We start from the raw sequence: 22,956 nt of genomic DNA on the forward strand, positions 1-22,956 counted from the left end.
GTGGAAATGACAAATGAGGTAGTTGATACATATAAGAGTTTTTATTTATGCTTTATTTTGTTTTTTGTTCAACCCTAGATGGGCTGTGACTTAAAGTTTAATTGTTTTGTAGATACACTGAGATTAAGTCTAAATTCATTGCATTCTTCATAGTGTGTTTGAAACTGCACCAATTTTTACCTCAGAATTTCCAACTAACTTGAAGTGTTTTGTCAACAGGATTATTTGTGATATGTACATTGTTCTACTTTGGGTTGAAGTAAAACAAAGGAAACAATCTGAAGTTGTCGTAGTGGTATTTTTAAGATAGTATGCCATGGTTTTACCCGTCCGACCCACGTGGGAAAATGTTTTCCTCCATGCGGCCTCTGAGCTGAAATGAGTTTGACACCCCTGTTCTACATGGTCTGGTTGATTTGGTCCGCACTTGAGTTTGTTTGCTGTGTTTAAACCTGACCAAGCAAACTACAATACGGGCGACATGAAACAGAATTCAATTAAAACAGACAGGACGATAACTTTGTTGTTTTGGCCCTTTTGTTAGTGAGAATGTATGAAAATAGTGCACGGACAATTAACATGTGTCACAGACAAAATAATAATGGCCCACCAGAATGCTATTGCTGTGTTGACGCTATTGAAGATAATGACTTCCCAAGCATTTCTCAAGCCAAGTGCACCGCTGGGTCCGTAATTATTGATACAGTCACATTCTAAACCTATACATATGCAGATGAAGGATATTCAGGCAGTTGGAGCATGTGTGTAGTAGTGTTTCTACTTATCTGCCATGCTTTGTTACTACAGTATGGGTTTTAAAAGTCTACAATGTCATTTTAACATAATTTGTCAGCCATACGTCAAACCTTTGTTCTTACTCAACCGTGATTTATGGTCCTTGACACGGGATGTATTAGGCAAAACATACGGTTTAGAAAGATGAAAAGGTCTTTTGAGTGATTTCCTTTGTGATGTTATGAATTATAAACAATTGGGGATTATTTTCCTTGATGAATTGTTTAAGTGCAGAGCTGTGTTCCTACCCTCAGTTCGTGTATTATTATTATTTCAGTGACATTTCCGTAGTCACGCAGCAGGTGGCTGGAGACGGGGATTACCTATGAGATCAAAGTTCGCATGCTTTTGTTTCACCGGTAACTTAATGACACACTGCTTTTATCTGCTCAGTGTTCCTTACCTTTAAAGCAATAATATATTGTTGTTGAAACAGTAATAATATATAATGTTAAACAATTCAACAATTCAAATAAACTTCTGTTGATAAGGAGAATTGCATCATTGTCATTGCCAGGGCCATTGACACCTAATTAGCTGGTTTCCAACTGCTGGTCTTGCAAGTAGGGGAAGCTCATTTTCACCTACTCTCCAAACACACTTTTTTTGACATAGCAGTCTTAGAGCAATTACAACTGTGCTAACATTACTGTTTAGAATTGTGCGCAGTGTTTTTTCAAACTTTACCAAATTGCAGCGATCAGAGATGTTCAGATGCTTGATTGGTCTTGACTAGAGATGTCCGATAATATCGGCCTGCCGATATTATCGGCCGATAAATGCGTTAAAATGAAATATCGGAAATTATCGGTATCGTTTTTTTTTTATTATCGGTATCGTTTTTTTTTTTGTTTGTTTTTTTTTGTTTTTATTAAATCAACATAAAAAACACAAGATACACTTACAATTAGTGCACCAACCCAAAAAAAACTCCCTTCCCCATTTACACTCATTCACACTCATTCACACAAAAGGGTTGTTTCTTTCTGTTATTAATATGTCTGGTTCCTACATTATATATCAATATATAGCAATACAGTCTGCCAGGGATACAGTCCGTAAGCACATATGATTGTGGGTGCTGCTGGTCCACTAATAGTACTAAACCTTTAACAGTTAATTTTACTAATTTTCATTAATTACTAGTTTCTATGTAACTGTTTTCATATTGTTTTACTTTCTTTTTTTATTCAAGACAATGTTTTTAATCTATTTATCTTATTTTATAAATTTTTCAAAAAAAGTACCTTAACTTCACCATACCTGGTTGTCCAAATTAGGCATAATAATATGTTAATTCCACAACTGCATGTATCGGTTGATATCGGTATCGGTTGATATCGGTATCGGTAATTAAAGAGTTGGACAATATTGGAATATCGGATATCGGCAAAAAGCCATTATCGGACATCCCTAGTCTTGACCTCTGTGAAAGTTATAGCATATTGCTGAGATGTTACTGACGTCATTGTCACGGCCCGGGCGCACTCCAATGCGCATTCATCTGTGCGCTGCGCCGAGCGCACCTCCAAGCACTAACCTGCGTGCAAAACTCCTGCAGCAGCTGCGCCGGTGCACAGCTGCAATCAATCAGCAATCCGCACACCTGAAGCTGATGAGACGCCAGGCTTCTTAAGCAAGAGCAAACATGCGTTCCGGGCCAGAACGTAATGATCTGTTCCCGTACACAGCATTCCTCCGTTCCCTGATTACGAGCAGTGTGTCTCGTCTCCCCGTCTCCCCGTATCCCATCTGGTTCCCGGGCTGCCCTTTTGGATCTCGACCTCCCGCCTGGACATGGACTTTTGACGCCTTGCTCTGCCTGTCCCTGGGTCTCCGAGCTTGCCTTGCCCCCTTGGACTTCCGCCTCTTGCTCAACACTCATGGTAACACTCAGTTAATCGCTACACATAGTCACACCATACACATATTTGGATTAAGTTCACACTTCATATATTGTATTTAATAAATAGAGCTAAAACAACGTCCCTGCATCTGTGCCATCTCCTTTCTCCCTTCTCGTACCGTAACAGTCATGTCCGGCTCACGTCTCGCCCAATGAAAATGTGTGCTGGGCAAGATAGATCTGTTCTCAATGGGTACCAGCCGCTATTCAGCCTTTCTCAAAGACAAATTGCCCTATGCTTGTGTTGTTTTCGGCGGTACGAATCGTTCAAATCGAGAAAAAGATAAACGTTTCCTCAGAGTTCCTCGAGAGGTAATTAAAAAGAGAGGAAGAGTGCAAGATTTTACGAAACGACGAGAAAAGCAGCTCACACTCCAGTCCAAGGGAGCAGACGCGAAGAATGCATGAGTTTGCAGTGATCACTTCGTGAAAGGTGTGTTTGATATACTTTTAACGTTTATTATTTCCCATTTAAGTATTATCTCAATATTATTTGTATTACTTAAACACACGTTTGCTTCAAAAATCAGCAACTTGGTGAGTCTAAATAAAAGAAAGCAAATGTGAGCAAAACCTATACGAGTTAAGCTTATATCAAAGGCAACAATCATAAATGAATATTTCAGCACATACACAATGTTGACATCTATAGTTATACATTGATAAAGACGGGGAAAAATCACGCTACTTGTAAATGGCGCAGGCAACACCAACAAATATGGCAGTAGACGCAAAGTTAAATCATGAAATGCAACCTTATTATTATTATATTTACACAGGACAGTCTTGATACCAATTTCCTTGATCCAGCCACACACAAAGAAGTTGGAGACCTCCATGCTTTTCCAAGTTTCCATCTGTTTTGTCGTGTAGAATGATGTCTGGGAACGTGACCAATACATAATCCTTGATATCACTCGACAAATCTTTTTTGGATAAAGTATAAGGATCTATTCCATTGCATGATTCTCATTTTTGCAGAAAAGATTCAAGCCTCTTTTGTACTTAGTTTGTGCGCTGCTTGCTGTACAACAGCCATCTAGGCTTGGTTGACCACCACCGGTTCTCACCTTGTCGAAATACAAGCAATTTAACGTAACATTTTTGCCTGTATTTTATATAAATAGCACTTAACACTAGAAGGAGCCCATGAGCTCACAAAATTGCTATTGTAATTTTTTAACCTTCACTATTTTAACACAATCGAAGAGTAAAATTTGACCTTAATCCGTAAACTGATTGGCAAACTCAAACAAAACAGGATTCAAATCATAATTTAAGAGATTGTGGCTATTTAAAGTATTTATTTTTTACTTTTAAGACTACACATTCTGCACTGTCTTCCTCATTAGTACACACATTGTGACTATTTGGGGTTTTCCTCTACTGACAAACTAATTATTTTTAGATGCTTAACCATGTGTTTTATTTGTAGCCCAGTGAGATTTAATTACATTTCCTTCACCGCGTTTGAGTCTCGTGTAATAATTGTCACCTCTCATTAAAAAAAGATTATTTTTCACCCAGAAAGGCCTTATCATATAATACGTTTAGATAGATGCATAAACCAAATGTTGGGAAGTGGGACTCCGTCTCAATTCGGGCTTTGTACCGAGGATGTCGTTGTGGCTTGTGCAGCCCTTTGAGACACTTGTGATTTAGGGCTATATAAATAAAGATTGATTGATAAAAGATTGAATGAGTGTGTCTGTTTCTAAATGTTTAGTGAAGCATCACTTTCAGACTTTTAGATCTGTAAAGCAAAATGAAAGTATGCTGGCTTCAATCTCTTGGCACATACTTCCTCCACAGTGTAATTAATGGCCTTACTTACGATATTAGAGCCACAATCATCAGGAAATCCCATTGAAACAGCATCTCGCGCCCTCAATGTTTAGTTCAATTCATCATGGGCTTCATGCTGGCTCGCTCTTGTCAGACAGGCTCTCGAATTTATTGATAATAAATGACCTGCCATGCGATCACAAGAGTAATGATCATTCTTTTTTAACACCTGAAATAAGAGAAACAATGTGTCCAGGGATTCAGTAAATGACTCATCTGATCTCACCGTCCTGCAGCTGCACAGCAAGATATAAATTGTACGTAATCAATAAGAAAACATTATTGTGCGGAGATGATATGCTAAATGTTCCTATTCTATTCCATAGTCACATTATTTGTATAAACCACTTCAACCACAATAAGATGAAGGCATGTTTTGATTATGATGCACTTTGCACCTCATGTTGGCTTTGATTATTACTTTCTTAAAGTTATGTGACTTTTACCATTGGGGTGGCAACTGTAAGAGAGCCAAGAGCTGGCATCTACCTTCAGACTTTTGTTTGTATTCATAAACATAAACAGGGCCGCCCCGTCTCTATAGGGCCCCTTGATCTGTGTATTAATAAGCACATGTAAAATGTCAATTAATGAATGGCAGGGTGCTTGACATGAAATTTTACAGCCAACATATTCCTAGCCCCTTCCTGCTCCGTCATTGATAAGAATAAAATGGCAAATTTCCCCTATCATTAGTATTGCCACCGGTGGCACACAGCGTTATTGCTGGGCTCGGAGTGCGTTGTGCTGGGATTGAATCCCGGCAAATATGCTAAGATTATATGCAACTTTTTAAATGTGTTATTTTGCAACAAAAAATACAATATTGAACAATATTGAACAATTTCTAGCATCCGATATCTTGCATTTAGTCGTTAGTTAGTTTGTCAGTTAGCTATCAACGTAGCTCAGAAAGTGATGGGCGGAAATTAATTCAACTTCAGCAAATGTCAGAAATGGGATAAGAAACTGATTCGATTTTGGCTCCGGCTCACCGTCTGGATTCATCCATCCATCCATGCATCTTTTTCCACTTATCCTCAGTCGGGTCGCGGGGGCAGCAGCCTAAGCAGACACCCCCAGACCTTTCCCGGCCAGCTGGGAGACATAATGTCTCCAATGGTTCCTGGGTCTTCCCTTTGGCTTCCTACTGGTTGGACGCGCCCTCAACACTTCCGCAGAGAGGCGTCCGGTAGGGGGCATTCTGACCAGATGCCCGAACCAGCGGCTTTACTAAGAGCACCTTCCAAATAACCGAGGCTCTCACCAAATCTCTCAGGGAGAGCCCCGCCACCCGACGGAGTGGTCGCTAGTACCCGAGATCTTGTCCTTTCGGTCATAACCCAAAGCTCATGACCATAAGTGAGGATAAGAATGTTGATCAACTAATAAATTGAGAGCTTTGCCTTCCGCCTCAGCTCTTTTTTCACAACGTCTGATTTTAATATCTTATTTTTCTTACTATTAGGAGGCTTTTTTAGATTTTTGTATGTAACTGTGGAGGTTGCCCCCCAGTGGGTTCTTCGGACCACCAAGCACCGACATGAGAGCCCGGTTCAGGTTTACAATACAGTTTTATTGTAGAAATGTCTGCAGGATGCTTTTCAGCAATTGTCCCTTGTCTCTCTGGCAGACTCGTTCTTGCTCGCACTCCAGCTCCAACAACGTTTCTCCACCTGGTTGCTGCTTATACAGAGCGACAGGTGATTAGATAACAAGGCCCAGGTGAGCCATCTATGCACCTGTTGCTGACTTTGAGGCTGGTTCTAGCACACCCCGTTTTGCTGCAGGCCCACAGGCCACGCCTCCCTCCACAGTAACATATTATTACTGTGTTGTATATGTATTTATTTAACCAGCTCCGGGGCCTTGTGTTTAGAGTGTCCACCCTGAGACTGGGAGGTTGTGAGTTAAAACCCCAGCCGAGTCATACCAAAGACTACAAAAATTGGACCCATTGCCTCCATGCTTGGCACTAAGCGTCAAGGGTTGGAATTGGGGGTTAAATCACCAAAATGATTCTCGAGCGTGGCACACGCTGCTGCTCACTGCTCCCCTCACCTCCAGGACAAATTTCACCACACCCAGTGTGTGTGTGACAATCGTTGGGACTTTAACTTAACATTAACTTTAATGTTCTGCATGTGGTCTATGTGTGATGTGCTGTAATTTTTTATCGTTTTTTTTTTTTTTTACAGAAGATCACAAACAAGAGTACCTCTTGTTTTTGTTTATTTGCATTGTCAACAACAAAACACATTCAACGGTCTCCCAGCATGTAAACACAATACTTGAACACCATCCATTGTCTTCGGCAGAACCAACCCACGAATGCTTAACTTTTACTAGTTTTCAATTTTCATCCTAAGAAAAAGAAAGAAAAAAGAACCGCTTAAACAAAAGTAAAACATTTGATTAGAAAGCAACATCAGTGCCATCCTGCAACACTCAGTTAACATAATATACCGGTAGCTTCTTTTCTCTGCAACACAGTCCATCATTGATCCTGGTCCTGTGAGACAAAGCCAAGGTGCGAGAACAATTAGCAGCACACAGAGTGCATCAAACTCTTCTGCCTGTGCTGTAAGTAACTGCGAGGCAGTCAGAGAAGAAACAAAACAGGAGATAAACCTCTAAAAGGTGAAAAGGGATTACTTCAAGTAAGTTTTTTTTTTTTAATATTCATCATTTTTCCTCTTTTTTGAAAGTATGTGCATACAGTGATGGAGTTATGATTGTAAGTGCAGAGTAACATGCTACAGAGAGAAATAAGCGTCTCATAGTACTCCCTACTCTAAGACCCTGCATCATTAGTATACTAAAAGTACCAAAAAGCAGCACAACCACTTAACTACAAAAGCTTGATGAGTGTTAAACACAGTGCTTTTGACTATAAGTGTATATTCATGTTTCCATCCATTATAATGCCAAATACAGACTGAAATACTCATTAAAGAATACATACCGTGATGTTATTGCTGCTATATGCTCTATGTGCATTCTATGTCAACTTCGAAAATAATAAGTGTAGCTATTCAGCATAGACATTGTCTGTGGCCAGCCTCAGCCACGAGTGTGTCGACATATACATTTAAGAATTTACATATATTCATATGTACATGCACATCTAGTGCAAGATATATTTCCATCTGCATTATTGTACACGCCAACGTCTAAGACGTAGATCTGGCCCTCGTCGAGTGGACCATTCAAAAAGACACTCGATAACAATAATGGGCAAAAAAATAAATAACAAGCTAGGCTACACAAAGTGATGTCTTTTTCTCAAGTTGTCAGGCGTAGAAGATAAGCTCGGGAATCTGACCTCCTTGCACCCCGGTGCCGTTAGTGCTGTCTGACGAGCACTGGAATTGAAATGTCACCTTCCCACACTGCACCTCGGTCATCCCTTCCTGTCCGAAGTAGCTCAGCTCGTTCCCGTCCAGAACCACACTGGCGGTGTAGAAGGTATCGGGCTCGATCTGCACCGGGTACTCAAACCACACAGGGAAAGTGTTGCTGGATCCGTCCGAGAAGTATTTGCTCAGGTTCTGTCCCATCAGCACCCCTTGACGTTTGAGCTCTATTTTCGCGCTGTATTCTGTCGACCCACAGCTGGAGCCGTAAAGTCCGAACCCAGCGATGAAAACCCGTTTGTCCACGGCAAACTGTATGCTGTCACAGCGGCCTCGGTAACGCCACTGATTGCTCCGGTAGGCGCAGGACTGGAACCTGTGGCAGCGCTGGGGTGTCAGGCCTTTCCTCTGCTGGCTGACAAATTGAAGTTCAGGCTTCTTGGCAGCCGTGTACCAAAGGAAGATGTCATTGGTCTCGTTAAGCGTCAGCACGCCTGACTGGGCTGCTCCATTAGCAAAGTCATCCAGAGCCATGGTGGGGATGCGTATCAGGTACATAGCCTTGCCCAAAACCTTACGCTTGTTGTCAGTGGACATTGTCAGCTCCTGTCTCTGACACTCAGCTTCAGCCCAGCTGAGCGCCGCCTCAAAGACAACAATCTCTTTAGCGTTGAGTGTCTCTCGCTGGAGGATGCTCTCGAGGGTCTGGGAGTCGATGTCACAGAAGCCCTCAGAGCGTAGCGCCAACTCGGCTTGGGCGTCGATCACTTCCCAGCAACGCTGAGTCAGCTCGGGCTCCTCGAACAAGCAGCTCTGGGAGAGGAGCACGCAGGCGTTCTTGGCGCTCAGGCTGGTCTCCAGGAAGTTTACGCAGGCGCGTGCCAGGTGGGGTACGATGTACTTCTTGGCAGCGTAGAGAGTGGCTAGCACTGTGTCGGCACTCAGGTCAATCTCATCACAGTAGATGTACCTGTTGAAACAAACATGTAGCTTTCTCAGCTTTAACGAACATGGAGTGTCTAACCTAATGCCTTCTACTTTATTGAATCTGAGATAATCATAATGCGTATGGCAATCTAAATTCTGTGCTACATATATTATATGAAATACTAATGTGTACACGTTCTTCTTAGTACATGGAACCTCAATTTATGAACGCCTCATTGTAGGGACTTTTCGATTTACGAACCACAGACCGGTTAAAAATATGTTTGGTGTACGAACAGCGATTTTGGGTAGGATCATTCAGTCAGTATAGTGCTGCTGTTAGCTACTGTGTTACTTTGTATGAATTTGTATTTTTTTGTTTAGCATTTTTACAATGTTTTTTTTTCTAGTTTTTCTGGGTCATTATGAGTCCTAAGAAGGCAAAGGGCACATGAACCAATTAGGAAGTATCCACAGCGTTTTCGACACTGCCTTCAACCCCCTTCAGTTACATTCAAAGAAAATTAACAGACGAGGTAAAGTGGATGTTATTTTTTATTCTTAATCATTGTAGCGATCAACCTGTTGAAGTTAAAGCGGAACGACACTTTTTTTTTAAAATTTTGCCTATCGTTCACTCATTATGATAGACATGATGACAGATGAATTTTTTCTTAATGCATTCTAAATATTAACGAAACATAAATAAACTATTCCGCTCATAAAATCTGAGAAATAACCATTCAAAAAGCGCCAACAATACTCCATTTACATTTCGTGACTTGAATATTAACCAACTTTTAGTGATATTAATAAACGGTAACACAGACAAACTATTTATAGCGGCACCGTGTTCACTTCTGGGTGTCCCTATGTTTACATCATCGAGTGCTTTGCTGTTTCCTCGCTTCCCTGTTGCTTGGAAGTTTATTGTAGATCATAAATCATGACTCTCACCTGGACATGAGACGTCTGAGGATGTAATCCGACAAGTTGGTACACTTTGACAGCCATATGGGATCTGGAACTGGCGAGGACAACACGAAAAGCGTTTGTAACCCCCCCAGACTTTTTATCGTATTTATTTAATATTTACAATGCATTTTTTTTCAATTCCATCCGTCATGTCTTTCATATTGATTGTGGAGGATAAGCAACATTTCAAAAAAAGTGCAGTTCCCCTTTAAGGAGTATTGTGATTTCATACTGTGAGTGTACCAGTTTAGCTAGTTGTTGTTTTGACTTTGTTATCAAATAAAACGTTGACCCATCACCGTTGTTATGTTTGTTTGATACACAGAAGTGCATACAGCGCTTTCAATCGTGTTCAAAGTTTACAAACCTTTCCTAAAATATTGACTTGAGGCTCTAACCCACAATTGTCAAACTCAAAGAGTGAGGGCCAGATCTGGCCCGTTACATTATTTTGACCTACCGTAAATTCCAGACTATTAGCCGCCACTTTTTTCTCCACTTTGAACATTGGGGCTTATAAAACGGTGCGACTAATTTATGGATTTTTCTTCGCTGATGGCCATAATGCAAATGCCAGTATTTGAATTTTTTTTTTTAAAACAAGCGAATACAATGCACAGGTGTGTTATTGTTTGTGCTATGGCACCATTTTTTGGATGAGTTTGCTCATTGCATGTACTGCAGTTCTGCATTGCCCTTCTGTTTAGACGGATTTTTCAACCGGAAGTAGAAGGGCTGTCCATCTTCTATCCATCTATACTGTTTCTACTCATATGGATTCTTCATTCATCACTCCAAGCAACGTTTGTAAGTTTTACAGTATTATTATAAAACAATTCTTACTTACTAAACTGTCCCATGTGTGACGTCTGTAGGAGTGTTTTCATGCATATTTGTACGTGCTATCGTAATGAAGCTATTGTTGTTAGCATGAGCTAATATGCTAACACGCTTACGATTGTCTTTGTTAGTATTATTAACTTACAATGGCATTCTTTTTGTATTGTTTCAGTTTTGTAAACTTATCAAAACATCACCATGGAGTTATTGAGTCTGTTTAGCTGATTGGAGAGCAGGCTTCTGCAATTAGTGGGTCCATGACGATGACTTCTGTTTTGTTTGATCATCCGTTTTACTGCCGTGTTACAGATGATGTTTGGAAACAATAAAACTATTTAAATAAACATTTACAAAATCTTTCTGAGTAATTAACTCATTGCACAACGTATATATCTGTGGCTTACAGTCTGGTGCAGCTAATATATGGAAAAATAAATTTTCTTCTCAAATTTTGTGGGTGCGGCTTATATACTGGTGCACTGTATAGTCCGGAAAGTATGGTATCTCAAATAGCTAAATTAACTAATCAGAATATTTTTTATAAACTCTTAGCATTGCGGCATTTTTTAAATAATATTAAGAGTGATGCTGGGAATATATGTGTGGAAAACAATTAATATTTCAGATATTCAACTTAGAAAGCAAATTTGATTGGTCAAACAGAAAAGAGGAGCCTTACTTTAACATTGCCAGAAATGCTGGTGGTTCTACATCTGGAATAATGATCTCATCATCGTTTTCAGCCAGTTCTCCATAAAACATGGCATGAAACACAGAGCTGCCCACTGCCAAGACATACTGTTGGAAAATGGGGGAAAGAATACATGCATGTAAATTAGTTCATCTTCAGGCTGAACTAAAAAAAACAACATGTTGTGACCTCATAAGCTTGAACAGTAATTTGACTTTTACAGATTGTTAATATGCAACTGTGTATTTAAAGCGCAGCTATTGAACGAGGCCTCCATTGTAATTACTGGAGGTTTGTGTTTGTCGGGTTCCCCTTATAATGAGCAGTGTTCAGCCAGATAGCACAGCATTTCCCCTCAGGATGAAGGGGCATGTTTGTAACAAACAAGATTGCAATTGATAGAAATAAAATGAATTCCTAATCACACCGCTGAACAGCGGAAATTCAATTTCCTGAAATTAATGACTAATTCGCAGCTTGACTGCAACATAATGTAACAGTTTTTGTAGAAATGAGCACAAATCCATTATTGACATCGCATAGTCATGTATTCAGCGTGTCAGGTTGTATTTCTGTTTGTGTTTGTGAGGGTGGCGGTGATGGTAGTGCAGGGGTGCAGTTAAAGAGCTGGTAGGTTGGGAGGTGGGTGGCATAAATTTTACCGCAGAGTCTTATTATGACATGAAGCCCTATCTACAACACAGGTGTCGACAGATATTAGATAGTATTTTCCATAAAGTGAGGTCAATTGGAGCACTTAGGATGGACTTAGTCTCACCGGTTGGCTTTTGGCTATGAGTGCTAAATGGAGACGATAAAAAATGCTGCACTGGCTGACATATCCAAATGGCATAATGTTTCGGCTTCTAAGTGCAGTCAAGTCATTACTTATAACCTTCAATAACAGCCTCCTCACAAGTGCACGACTAAACTGCAGCCAGTAAGTATAGATTATACATTTAGACCTTGTATCAATAACAACAAATATCACCTGCAACAGATGAATCCGGCAGTCTGCTGAAGGACTGTCTGGTTGGCTATTTTAATAAACGTGATATACATACAGTAGCACCTTCTGGTTGCATATGCTCCGGTTGTAGTATCATTGGATTTTCCCCAAACATGCTTGATGACAGTTTGATCTGCCTAATTCAAAAATCCCTTCGGTGTCCCTGGTGTAACTCATACTAAGCATACTAAGCTGCTAGACACCGACATTTATTTAATAATACCACCTTAACATTTGACAACCAAACAATTACACAAGGCGACTCTATAAAAAATCTGGGTATTATCTTCGATCCAACTCTCTCGTTTGAGTCACACATTAAGAGTGTTACTAAAACGGCCTTCTTTCATCTCCGTAATATCGCTAAAATTCATTCTATTTTATCCACTAGCGACGCTGAGATCATTATTCATGCGTTCGTTACGTCTCGACTCGATTATTGTAACGTATTATTTTCGGGTCTCCCTATGTCTAGCATTAAAAGATTACAGTCGGTACAAAATGCGGCTGCTAGACTTTTGACAAGAACAAGAAAGTTTGATCATATTACGCCTATACTGGCTCACCTGCACTGGCTTCCTGTGCACTTAAGATGTGACTTTAAGGTTTTACTAGAAACGTATAAAATACTACACGGTCTAGCTCCAGCCTATCTTGCCGATTGTATTGTACCATATGTCCCGGCAAGAAATCTGCGTTCAAAGAACTCCGGTTTATTAGTGATTCCCAGAGCCCAAAAAAAGTCTGCGGGCTACAGAGCGTTTTCTATTCGGTCTCCAGTACTCTGGAATGCCCTCCCGGTAACAGTTAGAGATGCTACCTCAGTAGAAGCATTTAAGTTCCATATTAAAACTCATTTGTATACTCTAGCCTTTAAATAGCCCCCCTTTTTTAGACCAGTTGATCTGCCGTTTTTTTTCCTTTCTCCTCTGGTCCCCCCTCTCCCTTATGGAGGAGGGGGACACAGGTCCAGTGGCCATGGATGAAGTGCTGGCTGTCCAGAGTCGAGACCCGGGGTGGACCGCTCGCCTGTGCATCGGTTGGGAACATCTCTGTGCTGCTGACCCGTCTCCGCTCGGCCCCACTATTGACTGGACTCTTACTATTATGTTGGATCCACTATGGACTGGACTCTCACAATATTATGTCAGACCCACTCGACATCCATTGCATTCGGTCTCCCCTAGAGGGGGTGGGGTCCTCTCCAAGGTTTCTCATAGTCATTCACATCGACATCCCACTGGGGTGAGTTTTTCCTTGCCCTTATGTGGGCTCTGTACCGAGGATGTCGTTGTGGCTTGTGCAGCCCTTTGAGACACTTGTGATTTAGGGCTATATAAATAAACATTGATTGATTGATTGATTGATTGATTGATTAAGCAACACAAACATACCGACAATGGAGGGTGGCGAAATATGTGCATGTTCTAGCATGTTGCCTGCTCAGTGGCCTTGTGGTTAGAGTGTTCGCCCTGAGATCGGTAGGTCGTGAGTTCAAACCCCGGCCGAGTCATACCAAAGACTATAAAAATGGGACCCATTACCTCCCTGCTTGGCACTCAGCATCAAGGGTTGGAATTGGGGGTTAAATCACCAAAACGATTCCCAAGCGCGGCCACCGCTGCTGCTCACTGCTCCCCTCACCTCCCAGGGGTAATTTCACCACACCTAGTGTGTGTGTATGTGACTATCAGTGATACTTTAACTTTAGCTGAAAATGCAGCGCTTTTAAAACCTTTTGTCAGCTGTGCTGACGACAAAATGTAACCAATAAAGTAACTTGTAATCTACTTCCGTTACTTTTAAAATACAGTGATCAGTAAAGTAACCAAGTTACTTTTGGAAGGAGTAACCAGTAATTGGATTGCTCTCGGTTTTAGTACAATAAAACACACATTAGATACTCATTCGCTGTGCTTTTGTTATTGTACATGGCTGCAAAATAACCCACCATGGGGCCAAAAAAAGTTGTAGCATAGAGCAGTGATTCTCAAACTGTGGTGGTACGCAGACTGCATCTAGTGGTACACCAAAGAATCACTATATTAAATATTGCATTGTAATGTATTGTCAAGACTTCAACAGTCTTCAATGGAAATCTTTACAATCCGACGACTCGACGCCAAAATAAACAATTGACATACAAACAAAACCGTCTTACGCCGTTATTTCTATCACTCGACGCGCAATGGAACCAAATGTTCTCCACATTCTCCACACATGTAAACAAAGACGAACACTGGCAGAGAAAGTTGCATGTAACAATGATGCCTTCAAGGCCATAGGAACCCACAATATCTGTTAAACATTGAATGAAATACATGTGTAACATAACATAACAGTTTGTTATAATATAAATAAAATAAAACAAATGTTGAAAAACATAAAATCAACCGATGACAAGAAAATTAAAGGAGATGCAAATTAAGTTAATAATTTAAAAAGTTTGTAAGTGCTAATTTTATTTGATTCATTAATTACAGTGTTTTATTTGCCTATATTATCAAACACAGTGTTACAGCTTAAAGTTTGTGTAATGCTACAGTGGCCAAAATATTAAATATATATTGTTAAATGAAACCTCTGCCTTGTTTTTAATGAATGCTTAGGCGTATCACACTACTGTATTTTAATGTTGGTCATTATGGTGGTACTAAGCCAAGTGTTTTCTGAGGCAGTACTTGGTAAAAAAAAAAATTTACAAAGCACTGCCAAAGAGTAATAGTCCAATCAAAGTCAACGAGTGCCTTGGAGTCTGTGTTTTTAGAGTGTCACCGAACGCACCACTAAGTCAAGCCAAACAATCAATGACAATATGGCGCTTACTAACTGTTTTGTATCGAGCCCGGTCTTTCACTGTCACCTTGATGGCAGAGATGTAATTAGCTCACGTCAAGAGAACGCCGCTCGTGGTCTGCCACTTTAAATGTATCCGACTAACCCATATAGCCTTGAAAAAGAGTTCCACCGTGTATTATCTGCTGAAGTAAAGAGAGGTAGAGTGAGAGACAGTTTGCCAGAGTGCGTAAGACTGCACCAAAGCGACAGAGCCTGCGGAGTCATGACAGTGTGACGTGTTGTGCTGTAAAGCTGTCTCACACATGCGTGTGATTGAATCACTTGATGTTAAAGTTCTGTGAGCACACAGTTACTGTCCATATATACTGTATATACAACACGAGGACCAGCACTTTGATTGCCCTCCTCTTTGTCATCATTGGCAAGAGTCTTCAATAAAAAGTGATGTTAAATCAGTGTTTTTCAACCTTTTTTGAGCCAAGGCACATTTTTCGCGTTGAAAAAATCCGGAGGCACACCACCAGCAGAAATCATTAAAAAACGAAACTCAGTTGACAGTAAAAAGTCGTTGTTGCAATTGTTGGATATAACTTTAAACCATAACCAACCATGCATCACTATAGCTCTTGTCTCAAAGTAGGTGTACTGTCACATCACGCCGTGACTTATTTTTGAGTTTTTTGCTGTTTCCCTGTGTGTAGTGTTTTAGTTCTTGTCTTGTGCTCCTATTTTGGTGGCGTTTTCTCTTTTTTTGGTATTTTCCTGTAGCGGTTTCATGTCTTCCTTTGAGCGATATTTCTCGCATCTACTTTGTTTTAGCAATCAATAATATTTCAGTTGTTTTTATCCTTCTTTGTGGGGACATTATTGATTGTCATGTCATGTTCGGATGTACATTGTGGACGCCGTATTTGCTTCACAGAAAGTCTTTGCTGTCGTCCAGCATTGTGTTTTTATTTACTTTGTAGCCAGTTCAGTTTTAGTTTTGTTCTGCATAGCCATCCCTAAGCTTCAATGCCTTTCCTTAGGGGCACTCACTTTTTGTTTATTTTTGGATTAAGCATAAGACACCTTTTTACCTGCACACGCTTCCTCCCGCTGTTTCCGACAACTACAAAGCAATTTGCTACTGGCTGCCACCTACTGATATGGAAGAGTATTACACGGTTACTCTGCCGAGCTCTAGACAACACAGACACTCAACAACAACACATAATTTGCAGACTATAATTACTGGTTTGCAAAAAATATTTTTAACCCAAATAGGTGAAATTAGATAATCTCCCACGGCACACCAGACTGTATACATTGGTTGAAAAACACTGTTTTAAAAGTTCATTTATTGATTGTCATTCATCATTTTTCTGCATGTAAGACTGTAATTATTACCAAAAAAATGTGTTTTTTATTTAGATCTGAATACATTGTTTCCTATTGGAAAAAAAATAGTGGTTTTCATACAAATTGGGTTTCAACAGACCCTTTGGAACAGATTGATAACGGCAACCTAAGTACCACTCTATTTTGAAATAACGAAATGGGTTCTTAGACGATGCCGTTTGTATAAAGAATGGTTAATAATCAATGAGAACATCTTGGAAGACAAAAGCTTCAAGACAAAGAAGTCAGATGTCAAACGACCACATTTCAAAAGGTGTCAAAAAAGGATGAAATTGCTTTGATTATCATAATTATTGCGACTTGTTATACAAATGCAACTAATTTTTCTCCATTGTTGAATAAAAGTTGAATAATTGCAGAGTTCTTCCTAAAGAGATGTTCCGTCTTGTGAAGGACCACTCTCCCTTGTCCCTTCTTTCTTTCAGTCTCATTTACATAAATAATTGAGGACCGTCTAGAACAGACAGACACATGGTGCGGAAGTGAGAGTCGAGCACAAAGGATTTCAATTACGCAAAGTAATGAGGAAGATTATTTAAAAAAAATGCAGATGTGCTGTTTGCTTGCTTGTTGTAATCCCTCATTTCTTACTCTGTGCCCTGGCAGCCGCTTGGTCCTTCCTGACAGGCCCACCACAAAGTGAACATCTGCCATCAGCTCATTGTTGAACATTACGGAATTTCTGGAAACGCAAAGAGAAAAAACACATTTTTGAATGAATGCGTTTGGTAAGGGGAAGAAAAAGGGAACTTTTAAGATGAAAGACAACAAAACTGACATCAAAATGACTTGAGAGAGCCTTGAAACAAGTCGTCAATTACATGCAAATATTCCCTTCTGCTAAGATTTTGATGATTCTACAAAGTGGCCCGTGTCATAAAAGAGACAAAAACTGTCTGTGAAGACCACAGTGAAGTGTTGATGTCTTATTGAGTAGAGGAGCACGTCCCTGGGGAAGCTAAACAAAATGTTCTGGAGAGACAACAAAGCTCGGGTGAAAAACCCACATTTTGCACCGGACAGCTGGGATCCTTTTGCCGTCAGGCCAAAGTAAATATTTTGCCTTTAGTGAAGAACAATCCGGGCCTGTTGTGCATATCAATCCTCTGTTGTTTCAGTAGGAGCAAAGAGGGTGTCAACTAGAACAAACCCCTGCAGATTAAGGGGCAGGGTTCAGGAAACACCCACTTTCACACACAAGATGATGCATTACACACATGTTCTAGTTCTAAGCGTGCCCATTTTGTTGAAAAGCCTACCGTTCTCTGATAGTGGAGTAGAGTCCCTGCCAGTTGCAGTTGTGTATGGTGTTGTTGTTGTTCAGGTTCTGCTGCTGGTACTGTTGCACGGTGGTCGTGGCGGCGGGCGCCGGCTTTTTGGTGGGAAATATGTCCGCTGCCATCTTCTTCTTCTTCTTGCTCCTCAGAGTGATAATCTCATAACAGACCGGGGGCAGCTTTGAGCTCCCGCTGGCGTTCCCCTTCTTGGAGCTTTTGCTGGACTTGCTTTTGACGGACTCAGGGAGCATTAAGAAGAAAGTCAGACATTTCATGTTCCTTCCCTTGGCATCGACCATGAGTGTGTTCAACTGCCGAGCAGTGGAGAAGACATTCACCAGGATGCGGAGGACGACAGCTCGGGCTGCTCGCCTCGGTCGCAGTGCAGCACCGGCAGATCCTCTACCGTACTTTCCAAACTTGGGTGTTCTCTTCACGCCTCTGGGAAGGGAAGTCCTGTTTTCCTCTGTGAAGTTAGAGCTGCTCCTGGGGATCCCATTGCCGCCTCGCAGAGTGATGAGCTCAGCGCTTGCGGCTCTGCTGAGGGTTGGTCTGACAGCCCCAGATTTAGTGCTGCTGCAGTGGTCCTCAGACAGACACCAGCGATGCCTCGGCTCCCACTCCTCCCGTGCCACGCTTTTCCCGCTCACCGAGGGTCTTTTAACGCGTCGTCCGTCTTTTGCGTCCCCCTTGACGCGCAGTCATCATGCAGGATGCTGTGGTGGGTGGATGCTGCGCTGCTCCGCTCAGCCGCTCGTTCTGCTGACTACAGAGATTGGATGGGGAGCGCTCCACAACCCCTCCCTCTCTCAGCTCATGCCTTCCTCTCTCCTCATGCCCCCCTCGATGTACACAGAGCTCCTCACGGTACAGCCAATGGCAGCGCGCAACGTTCATGATTGGCTCAGGAGGCAGAGTGCAGCGCATACTTGAATATGCAATAGTCAAAGTGTCAATTAAAGAGACAGCCGGTATGATATCTACTCCCCGTCCACAGCAACTCCAGACATAGGCGCCGATCCCGTGGGTGCTCGGGCCCCGAAGCACCCACGTGGGATTGATGGCAATTTTCAATCTTTAAAATCCATCCATCCATTTTCTACCGCTTGTCCCTTAAAGGGGAACATTATCACCAGACCTATGTAAGCGTCAATATATACCTTGATGTTGCAGAAAAAAGACCATATATTTTTTTAACCGATTTCCGAACTCTAAATGGGTGAATTTTGGCGAATTAAACACCTTTCTAATATTCGCTCTCGGAGCGATGACGTCACAACGTGGCGTCACATCAGGAAGCAATCCGCCATTTTCTCAAACACCGAGTCAAATCAGCTCTGTTATTTTCCGTTTTTTCGTCTGTTTTCCGTACCTTGGAGACATCATGCCTCGTCGGTGTGTTGTCGGAGGGTGTAACAACACGAACAGGGACGGATTCAAGTTGCACCAGTGGCCCAAAGATGCGAAAGTGGCAAGAAATTGGACGTTTGTTCCGCACACTTTACCGACGAAAGCTATGCTACCCTAGAGATGACAAGAATGTGTGGATATCCTGCGACACTCAAAGCAGATGCATTTCCAACGATAAAGTCAAAGAAATCTTCCGCCAGACCCCCATTGAATCTGCCGGAGTGTGTGAGCAATTCAGGGACAAAGGACCACGGTAGCACGGCAAGCAATGGCGGCAGTTTGTTCCCGCAGACGAGCGAGCTAAACCCCCTATCGACCGTAGCTTCCCTGGCCTGCTGACATCAACTCCAAAACTGGACGGATCAGCTTTCAGGAAAAGAGCGCGGATGAGGGTATGTCTACAGAATATATTAATTGATGAAAATTGGGCTGTCTGCACTCTCAAAGTGCATGTTGTTGCCAAATGTATTTCATATGCTGTAAACCTAGTTCATAGTTGCTAGTTTCCTTTAATGCCAAACAAACACATACCAATCGTTGGTTAGAAGGCGATCGCCGAATTTGCCCTCGCTTTCTCCCGTGTCGCTGGCTGTCGTGTCGTTTTCGTCGGTTTCGCTTGCATACGGTTCAAACCGATATGGCTCAATAGCTTCAGTTTCTTCTTCAATTTTGTTTTCGCTACCTGCCTCCACACTACAACCATCCGTTTCAATACATTCGTAATCTGTTGAATCGCTTAAGCCGCTGAAATCCGAGTCTGAATCCGAGCTAATGTCGCTATAGCTTGCTGTTCTTTCCGCCATGTTTGTTTGTGTTGGCTTCACTATGTGACGTCACAGGAAAATGGACGGGTGTATATAACGATGGTTAAAATCAGGCACTTTGAAGCTTTTTTTAGGGATATTGCGTGATGGGTAACATTTTGAAAAAAACTTTGAAAAATATAATAAGCCACTGGGAACTGATTTTTAATGGTTTTAACCATTCTGAAATTGTGATAATGTTCCCCTTTAAAATGAATTTAGAAATAGCTATCTTGTTGTTAATTTGGTGACGAGTTCGGTCCTCTTTACACAATCAAAAAAAGAAACAAAACATATGGTCTATAATTAACAAAGGCTAACTGAGATTTCAATGTGCCCGATAATGAACTTATGACTCAATCATCTTGACTTTGAACTCACTGCACACGAGCAAATGAAGGGCATACTGATTCAACAGCCACACATGTCACACTAAGGGTGGCAGTATGAACAATGCCAACACTGTCATAAACATGGGCCATATAGCGAAACCACACTAAACAACAACGACAAACACATTATGGAATAATATTTGCACCGCAACACAACATAAACACTACAGAACAAATTCCCAGAATTCCCTGCAGCACCAACTCTTCCAGGTTATATAAACAAACGCCATCGGTACACCTAACATCCACTGTAATGATACCATGTACAATAGCGTATCTAGTCGATACTACTATGATTACATCGATATTTTTTAACATCACAAAATCTTCTTTCGTTTTTTTATTTATTTATATTATGTTTATAAACTCAGGAAATAGCTCACAAGCGTCAAAATGTAAACAAACGCCATTAGTGGATCTACACCTAACATCCACTGTAATGATACCAAGTACAGGAGTGTATCCAGTCGATACTACTATGATTACATCAAAAAATTTTAACATCATGAAATCTTATTTCGTTTTTTTTTTCATTTATAATACGTTTATAAACTCAGGAAATATGTCCCTGGACACATGAGGACTTTGAATATGACCAATGTATGATCCTGTAACTACTTGGTATCAGATTGATACCCAAATTTGTGGTATCATCCAAAACTAATGTAGAGTATCAAACAACAGAAGAATAAGTGATTATTACATTTTAACAGAGGTGTAGATAGAACATGTTGAAACAGAAAATAACCAGATATTAACAGTAAATGAACAAGTAGATTAATAACTAATTTTCTACCACTTGTCCTTAATAATTTGGACAAAATAATAGAATGATAAATGACACAATATGTTACTGCATACATCAGCAGCTAAATTAGGAGACTTTGTTTGTTTACTTACTAATAAAAGACAAGCTGTCTTGTATGTTCACTATTTTGTTTAAAGACAACATTGTATCTTCTCCTCTCTGAGCTGCCACCTTACCGTGGTAGAGGAGTTTGCGTGTCCCAATGATCCTAGGAGCTATGTTGTCCGGGGGCTTTCATGCCCCCTGGTAGGGTCTCCCAAGACAAACAGGTCCTAGGTGAGGGATCAGACAAAGAGCAGCTCGAAGACTTCTATGGGAATGAAACAACAAGGATTCAGGTTTCCCTCGTCCGGACGCGGGTCACCGGGGCCCCCCTATGGAGCCAGGCCCGGAGTTGGGGCACGATGGCGAGCGCCTGGTGGCCGGGCCTGTCCCCATGGGGCCCGGCCGGGCACAGCCCGAAGAGGCAACGTGGGTCCCCCCTCCAATGGGCTCACCACTCATGGGAGGGGCCATAGAGGTCGGGTGCAGTGTGAGCTGGGCGGCAGCCGAAGGCAGGGCACTTGGCGGTCCGATCCTCGGCTACAGAAGCTAGCTCTTGGGACGTGGAACGTCACCTCGCTGGGGGGGAAGGAGCCTGAGCTAGTGCGCGAGGTAGAGAAGTTCCGGCTGGATATAGTCGGACTCACCTCGACGCACAGCAAGGGCTCTGGAACCAGTTCTCTCGAGAGGGGATGGACTCTCTTCCACACTGGCGTTGCACGCAGTGAGAGGCGACGAGCTGGGGTAGCAATTCTTGTTGCCCCCTGGCTCAAAGCCTGCACGTTGGAGTTCAACCCAGTGGACAAGAGGGTAGCCTCCCTCCGCCTTCGGGTGGGGGGACGGGTCCTGACTGTTGTTTGTGCTTACGCACCAAACAGCAGTTCAGAGTACCCACCCTTTTTGGATACACTCGAGGGAGTACTGGAAAGTGCTCCCCCGGGTGATTCCCTTGTCCTACTGGGTGACTTCAACGCTCATGTTGGCAACGACAGTGAAACCTGGAGAGGCGTGATTGGGAAGAATGGCCGCCCGGATCTAAACCCGAGTGGTGTTTTGTTATTGGACTTTTGTGCTCGTCACAGATTGTCCATAACAAATACCATGTTCAAGCATAAGGGTGTCCATATGTGCACTTGGCACCAGGACACCCTAGGCCGCAGTTCCATGATCGACTTTGTAGTTTTGTCATCGGATTTGCGGCCTCATGTTTTGGACACTCAGGTGAAGAGAGGGGCGGAGCTTTCTACCGATCACCACCTGGTGGTGAGTTGGCTGCGATGGTGGGGGAGGATGCCGGACAGACCTGGCAGGCCCAAACGCATTGTGAGGGTCTGCTGGGAACGTCTGGCAGAGTCTCTTGTCAGAGAGAGTTTCAATTCCCACCTCCGGAAGAACTTTGAACATGTCACGAGGGAGGTGCTGGACATTGAGTCCGAGTGGACCATGTTCCGCACCTCTATTGTCGAGGCGGCTGATTGGAGCTGTGGCCGCAAGGTGGTTGGTGCCTGTCGTGGCGGTAATCCTAGAACCCGTTGGTGGACACCGGCGGTGAAGGATGCCGTCAAGCTGAAGAAGGAGTCCTATCGGGTTCTATTGGCTCATAGGACTCCGGAGGCAGCGGACAGGTACCGACAGGCCAAGCGGTGTGCGGCTTCAGCGGTCACGGAGGCAAAAACTCGG

At 42.1% G+C, this 22,956-nt stretch overlaps 1 protein-coding gene across 1 annotated transcript; it reads right to left on the reverse strand.

The window, feature by feature from the left end:
* Positions 1–3,988: 3,988 nt before the first annotated feature.
* btbd3b (BTB (POZ) domain containing 3b) lies at positions 3,989–18,620 on the reverse strand. Its single transcript, XM_061960349.1, has 4 exons — positions 17,804–18,620; positions 17,136–17,226; positions 11,324–11,442; positions 3,989–8,872 (listed from the first exon to the last, which is right to left on the reverse strand). Exons 1-4 carry the CDS (start codon positions 18,118–18,120, stop codon positions 7,840–7,842), a joined length of 1,560 nt encoding a protein of 519 aa, XP_061816333.1. The 5' UTR covers positions 18,121–18,620; the 3' UTR covers positions 3,989–7,839.
* Positions 18,621–22,956: the final 4,336 nt, after the last annotated feature.

The sequence above is a fragment of the Nerophis lumbriciformis genome, linkage group LG02 (genome assembly GCF_033978685.3).
Source record: "Nerophis lumbriciformis linkage group LG02, RoL_Nlum_v2.1, whole genome shotgun sequence".
In the NCBI taxonomy this organism is placed as follows: domain Eukaryota; kingdom Metazoa; phylum Chordata; class Actinopteri; order Syngnathiformes; family Syngnathidae; genus Nerophis; species Nerophis lumbriciformis.